This window comes from Condylura cristata, unplaced genomic scaffold (genome assembly GCF_000260355.1).
Source record: "Condylura cristata isolate star-nosed mole 26May11 unplaced genomic scaffold, ConCri1.0 scaffold00041, whole genome shotgun sequence".
Classification (NCBI taxonomy): Eukaryota; Metazoa; Chordata; class Mammalia; order Eulipotyphla; family Talpidae; genus Condylura; species Condylura cristata.
The window spans coordinates 2615390-2621864 of NW_004567142.1; the positions used below are offsets into that span (position 1 = coordinate 2615390).

The following is a 6475-nucleotide window of genomic DNA, read 5'->3' on the forward strand; positions in this document are numbered from 1 at the left end:
CCTTGGGCGGCCCGGGCGCGCCACCCCCCGACGACGCCAGCTCCTCGGCCTCCAGCTCCAAGATGTGCTCGTCGGCTCGCGCGAGCTCGCGCTGCTGGATCAAGCTCAAGATTTCCAGCACTGTGGGGGCAAAGCGGGAGATCAGGGGGAGCAAACCTGCGGGTATAGCGGAAAGGGGCGGGTGGGGGCATTTCTGGAGGTGCCGGGAGGGGTGAGGTTGGGAGGGATGGGAGGTAGGGTGAGGGAGGCAGCAGGAGAGAGGAAGTTGAGGGTTAGTGAGGGCGGAGGGGGGCAGTTGCCCGGCGGAGTGGAAGAGAAGAGGCCACGGCTGGGGAGGAGTGGGGGGACAGGGCCAGGACTGGGGTTGGGGCTGGAGCCATTAAGGAGGGGAAGTGGGGGCTTGGGTGTGGGAAAGAGGGCAACAGACCGGAGCAGGGAGAAGGCAGAAAGCCTGGGCAGACGGGGAAGTGGGGCTAAGGAGTTGGAGGGAAAGGGTTAGGGTGTGAGGTAAGGGGTCCAGGCCAGGGAGAGGGCGTCAAGGAGTGGGTTTGGGGGTAGGGCAGGAAAAGTGCAAAAAGGAGGCTGAGAAAGCGGGGTACTTGAGGGAAGGAACACCCCGCCAGGTCGGGGGCAGAGGATGAGCCCAGGGCGCCCGGACAGGGTGGAGGCGGGGAGGTGAGGAGCCCATGGGGTCTTTGGGGGGGGGTGGGTACAGTTCGGGGGTGACTGGGCGCTCTGAGTTCAGACCTCCCCTGAAGGAGGCGTGAGGGAAGCCAGCAGGAGGGTCCACGGCCCAGGGTTACCCCAACACCTCCACCCCCCTCCACTTCCTCCCTGGCAGAGAAACTATTTCCTGGCCAGCGCTATTTCTGCCCATCCGTTTCCAGAAGGCGGGGGCTCCAGTCACCCCCTCCTCACCTCTCTGCAGTGCCTCCCAGTCCCCAGGGAGCAAGGGCTGAAATAGCCTCCGGCCAGGAAGCAGAGGGCATGCAGGACCAGGAGGTGGGGGCGGGGTGGGGAATGGAGCCCGAGACAGGCTGGGGTAGAACCCAGTTATGGGGCAGTTTGGAGACAGGTTGGGATGAAGATAAAGTTTCAGAGATGGGACCAGAGATGAGGAGGGGGATGAAGACCGGAGCTGGATGGCTGGGTAAGGATTAGGGTAGTTTGGGGTTGAGCTCTGTAGAGAGGAGCGGGACAGGGTTAAGAGGGACATCTGGGGGGGGCCTGGCTAGAGAGGTGTGGGTGGGGCTGGCTGTGGGTGACAGCTGAGGGGGAGAGAGGGCATGAATTTGAAGTCTGGACTTGTGTTGCTGTTGGGACTGTGGAGGAGGTGAAGATGGGGACGCGGATGAGGGGGAGCTAGGAGGGGTTGGGTGGGGATTGAAATTGGGGGTTTAGAGCAGGTGTTAGGAGAGGTGGAAGGGGGCGGGGTGAAGCTGCACAGGATGACGGGTGGGCATGGGTTGCAGGTTGGCAGTTGTCGTGGTGTCGGGCAATGCCTTGAGGGTCAAGGTGGCGTTTGGAGCTGGGGGCATGTTGGGGTTCAGCATGTAGGTGGGTGTCAGGTGGCGCTGGCTGATGGGGCTGGAACAGGAATGGGAGGAACCAAAGAAAACCACTGAAGACGTCTTGGGGATAAAGGTAGACTTGGGGTGGACGTACAGGGGGGTGCTATGAGTTGGATGTGTGCCCCTTCACCCATGGAAAAGTACATGAAATCCTAGCCCCCAGGACTTCGGGTGGGACCTTCTTTGGGGGTGTCTTGACAGAGGCGATCAAGCTCAAATGGGTTCTACTCCGACGCGAGCTGTGCCCTTACCAGAGGATAAGTTGGGCGCAGAGGGGAGGTGGCTGAAGATGGGGAGGCGGAGGACCCGTGATGCTGTGTGGAGGGGAGACCAGGAAGAAGCCGCAGGTAGAGGGTGGGACCCCGGCATTTAGGATAGGGTGGACTTAGGGTTGCAGTTCAGAGTGGGTGGGAGAGGAGGGGGATTCAGGAAGGAGGAGGAGGTGGTGGAAGTTGGGATTGGGATGGGAATGGGGTACATTTTGGGGGGCAGGACGGGCGCTAGGTTGGATGTGGAGCTTGAAAGGGAGGTAGGCTGAGGCTGAGCTGGGGGCTGGGGAGGGGGAGGGGTGGAACAGGGCAGAAGAGGTCACTGCAGAAAAGGGGACCAAATGGGGTGTTCTGCTTGTCCTTGGACATGAACATGAGGTTGAAGATGGCAGGTAGAGGATGCGGCAGGTGTGGAGATGGGGCGAGGCATTGGGTGAACCACCAGCCAAGTCTGGCCTTGTCCACAGAGATGGGGAGACAGGCTGCCTGTGAACCGAGGTGGGGCCCGGGGGGCAGGGAGGGGCTGGGGTGAAACCTGGCCTGGGAGCACGGGAAGGGGCCCGTGCCACAGCCCCCCACTCACCTGACAATGGCTCCTTCACCTTCTGGGGCTCTGGGAGCTTGGGGGGGGGCTCGGGAGCCGCCTCGCCCGCAGGAACCACCCTCTCAGCCAGGGACGCACGGCGGGGCTTGGGCCCACGCCCCAGTTTCAGGAAGGCCAGTCTCCCGGCTGTGTCCCCAGCCGCCTCCTCATCGCCCTGGGCTCTGGTCCCCTGAAGCCTGGCCAGGAGGCCAAAGTCCGCGGAGCATCTGCGAATCCCGGGGGTCAGCACACGACCCAGGAAAGAGCGGGGCTGTCCGTCCCCAGGGCTGCCTGCCCGCCGGCCAGGGGACCAGCCCAGCCGGAAGGGGGCCAGACCCGCCAGCTTCTCCAGCGTGGCCCGGCGCCGACAGGTCGTTCCATTGGGCAGCGTCCCCAGCTCCCCGGTCTCTTCTTCCTCCAGCCCGGGGACTTCCTCAAAGGGGTTGCGAGAAGACCTCAAGGGCAGGGTCCCCGCCCGGGGCACCTTAGAGTCTGCCAGTCCTAGACTCTTGAGGATGGGCATTTTGACTGGCAGGGACCTGGGGGGGGGGGAAATAAAGGCTGTCCGTGGTGTTGCAGAGGGCAGTGGCAACTGTGACCATGTCCCCACGCACCGGCACTTCAGCGTACTGGCCTGAATGCTCAAGGCCCCTGGAACCCCACGATCTTCTGACGTATCTACTGTCTGACCCATTTAGATGAAGAAACTGAGTCTCAGCAGGGCAAAGGTGTGCGCCAAGGAGCCCACCACGGTTCGGGGGCAAAGCCAGGACCCATTCCCGGCCTCATCCAGCCCTGGAGGAAACAGGCTCAGAGTGGGGGGGGGGGCCCAAGGTGGCACAGCCAGCGGAGGGCGGAGACAGGGTGACCCAGGCCCCAGTGTCTAGGCAGACATGGGGTTACAGCCGGCCGCTTGCCTCATCACCCCTCTCCTACCTCTGCCCCATTCACTTCTTCCAAAGATCATCCAGTTTTCCTGTCCAGAATGATAAGCCCTGGGAGATCAGCTGTTGCCGGGGTGGGGAGGGCCTGGGGCATGATGGAGGGAGGACCCAGCCCTGCTCAGGCATCAGTGACACAATAGGGGCAGGCAGACCAGGTTGAGTCCTGCCCATTCTGGCTTGGCGCTCCCCAAGTCCCCATCTCCTCCCTCTCCACAGCCCCAGTCCCTGTCCAAGCCCCCTCCTGCTTCCCATACAGCCTCTTCCCGTCTCCTGCCTCTGGCCTTGGCTGCTCTAGCCTACCTTTGAGGACCTTTGGAGCACAAACATGCCCCTGCCCTTCTCCTAGCCTTCTGGGGCGTCCTGGGAGCCAAATCCAGGCCTGTCCCCTGGCTTACCCGCTGTTTTCCTCAGAGAACTATCCTGCTCTTCTGGGTTTGACTTGTGTGGGTCTGTCTACGTGTCTATTCTCTATGCTCCCCTCTTTCATGCCAAGTAGGCCTAGCCCTAATGCCTCCTCTTCCAGGAAGCCCTCCCTGAAGCCAAAGCTGAGTGAAGTGCTCCCTCAGGGTTTCCCCACCCAGCCCTGCCCACGTTGGGTTATCACTCTCTGGGGATGGGTCTGTGTCACCCCACTGGATGGTGAGTTCCAAGAGGGCAGAGTTGGGGCTATCCTGTCACCACGGTGTCCCCAGCGTCTAAGGCAGACACTCAGGGAATGGGCGCTAAACAGGAAGCAACGGAGGGAGGCCAGGACTTTATTCCTGAGCTGGGGAGGTGGAGGGTGATGAGTTGGGCTGGAGGTCTGTAAGGAGCAGGCCACTCGGCCCGAGCGGCAGGACCAGGGCACTCCGGCCCTCGGTGCCCAGAAGCCACCTGCCGCGGTGTCCGCTGGCCACTAGCTCTCTCTGGCTTCAGGGCGTGCCCATCCAGACAGACTCGGGCTGGCCTCCCAGACCCGAGCCACAAACAGGCTGTTTCTCATACCTTCCAGCTCTTTCTAAATGGCGAGCTCTTCTTACCTGCAGCTGCTGTTCGTGCCCTGGTCTCCCTGCCTGTCTGTCTGGCTCTAAATGCCACCTACTTTTCCACAGCACAGCTACGCTGCCGGCGCCTGTCACTTAACAACATGGGTCAACACAGGGTCCATAGAGGGCAGTGGCCCCTTGATCCAGCCTTGCGGCTCCGGCTGGGTTTGTGGCGTCACAAGAATGGAATCGCCCAAGGATGTGTTTCTCAGAGTATGTTCCCGTAGGCGTGGGTCAGACCTGTGACGCAAGACCGACGTGTGACAGATGTGTGCACACCGTCTTCCACTGCCCAACATGTAGGTTGTTTTTAGCTGGGACGGACAGCTGTGGGGGCTGGTGGGGAGGCCTGGAGAAGCCTGGTGCTCAATGGGCCTTGAGTTGGTCAGGCCATGGGCAGGATCAGCTCCTCTTGGGGTGGGAAGCCCCCCCTTTTCCCTCCCTGACTTCAGTCTCCAGAACTCAGCTGTTATTTTCAAGCTTCCAGAACCCAGAAGCTGGATCCCTGCCTCCCTCCATGTTCTCCTATCTGCCCCCCCCCAGGCAGTCACCATGACAACCTCGCCTGGAGCTCTCCTAAGTGGGGGCCATTGATACCCCACCCCACACGGTGATTTCTCTCTCATCTTCCAAATTGGCTTTCACGAGCCTCATCTCCAAAACAGCTCCATCGTTCCCCGGAACTGGCTCCAACATCCCCCCCATCTGCTCCCCACCAGTGGGGAAGTTCCAGTACCCCTCCAGTGCAAGTCAACACTAGATTTGACCTTCCCGCTCTGGGCTCCCACATCACCCTCAAACTGGGTGCAATACCCCAAGTCATTGCCAACACCCTCAGCCCAGACTGCAGCGTTTCTCCCAAGCTGACCCCAATGGCTTCTCTGGCCCAGGCGCCAGCAAGTTCCTCTGCCAAGGGACTCTGACACCTGCCCTTTGCAGCCCCTGCTCACCTCCGAGAGCCCAGTGGGTCCCTGACTCACTTCCCAGGCATCCCTCAAGCCCCCAGCCCCCCACTCTGCAGGATGTCTTGCCACCAAAACTTCCCCCTCCCGGCCCCTCCTCTTCCTCGCTGCCAGCCTTTCCCCAAAGCTCCAAATCCTCACAGCAGCCGAACCCTCCGCAGATATCATCACCCCCAGCCCCCAAGTCTGTGTTGGCGACTCACCCCCACAAATTAGGTGTCCGATCCTGACCCCAGCCAACCCCACCCCAGTTCAGGCCTGTCCGAAAGCAATCCTGTCACCCGCTTGGCCTGTTCAAGCTGACCCACTTCTTCACCCCCAACTCGGTTCCGTCTCCTGCCCCGTCTCCTCCCAACCCTGTCCCACCTGCCTGCTCCGAGACCCCATGTCTGGCGGGTCTCTGGGAAGTGGGGCAAAGCCCACAGCCTTCCAGAGCCTCATCTTCCCACTTGACTCAGAGGGTGTCGGACCCAGAGGTGGGTGCTCAGGCTTCGCTCTTCCTCAGTGGTGCTAGACCACATTGGGGCCCCAGAGGGCCCCCTGCACCCCTTGTCCTGCTCCTGCCACCTCTCAGTTCAGGTTCAGATGCTGGATTCTCTCTTTGCCCTCAGTCCCTCTGGGTCCAGGTCACTGCCTCTTTTCTGGAGGGCCCTGGTTGGTGGGGGGTTGCAGGGAAGCCAAGCCTACCCCCTCCCCCACACACTTACCTCTGTGGCCAGCACCTCTGTCCTCCTGTCCTGTCCGAGGCTACTTCGGTCAGGACTGCCGAGAGCTGGGATCTGAGGAGGGGGGGTTAGAGGAGGACAGTTTCCTGTCAGGAAACCCCTCCCTCTCTGGGGCCAGGGGCGGGAAGGACTCCTATCTGTCTGCCCTTTTAGGCCCGGCTGCGGTTGACTGGGGAAGACAGGAGGCTGCAGTCCAGCCTCCACCCTCTCCCCGCCCCAGGCCGGAATCGGCCCCCCTGCCTGTTCTTCACGCCTCCCAAGGTGCCAACACCATCCCGGGGACACTCCCAGCCCCCTCTCGCCCTGGCAACCCCTGCTCTCCCTGAGGACAGTCTGCCTTCTGGACAAGCTCCAGGAAGAATGGGGCAGAGGTGACACAGGTAGTGGCCGGCCCAG

The 6475-nt window shown here is 61.9% G+C and overlaps 1 protein-coding gene across 1 annotated transcript in view; it reads right to left on the reverse strand.

The window, feature by feature from the left end:
* The window catches only part of LOC105854448, a 6816-nt gene extending 711 nt beyond the window's left edge, over positions 1-6105 (reverse strand). Inside the window, exons 1-3 of the mRNA XM_012733487.1 lie at positions 6062-6105; positions 2424-2962; positions 25-120 (exon numbers count right to left, since the gene is read on the reverse strand). Of these exons, the coding sequence (XP_012588941.1) occupies positions 25-120; positions 2424-2946 (619 nt within the window). The 5' untranslated portion in view covers positions 2947-2962; positions 6062-6105. The remainder of the gene's footprint in view (positions 1-24; positions 121-2423; positions 2963-6061) is intronic.
* Positions 6106-6475: the final 370 nt, after the last annotated feature.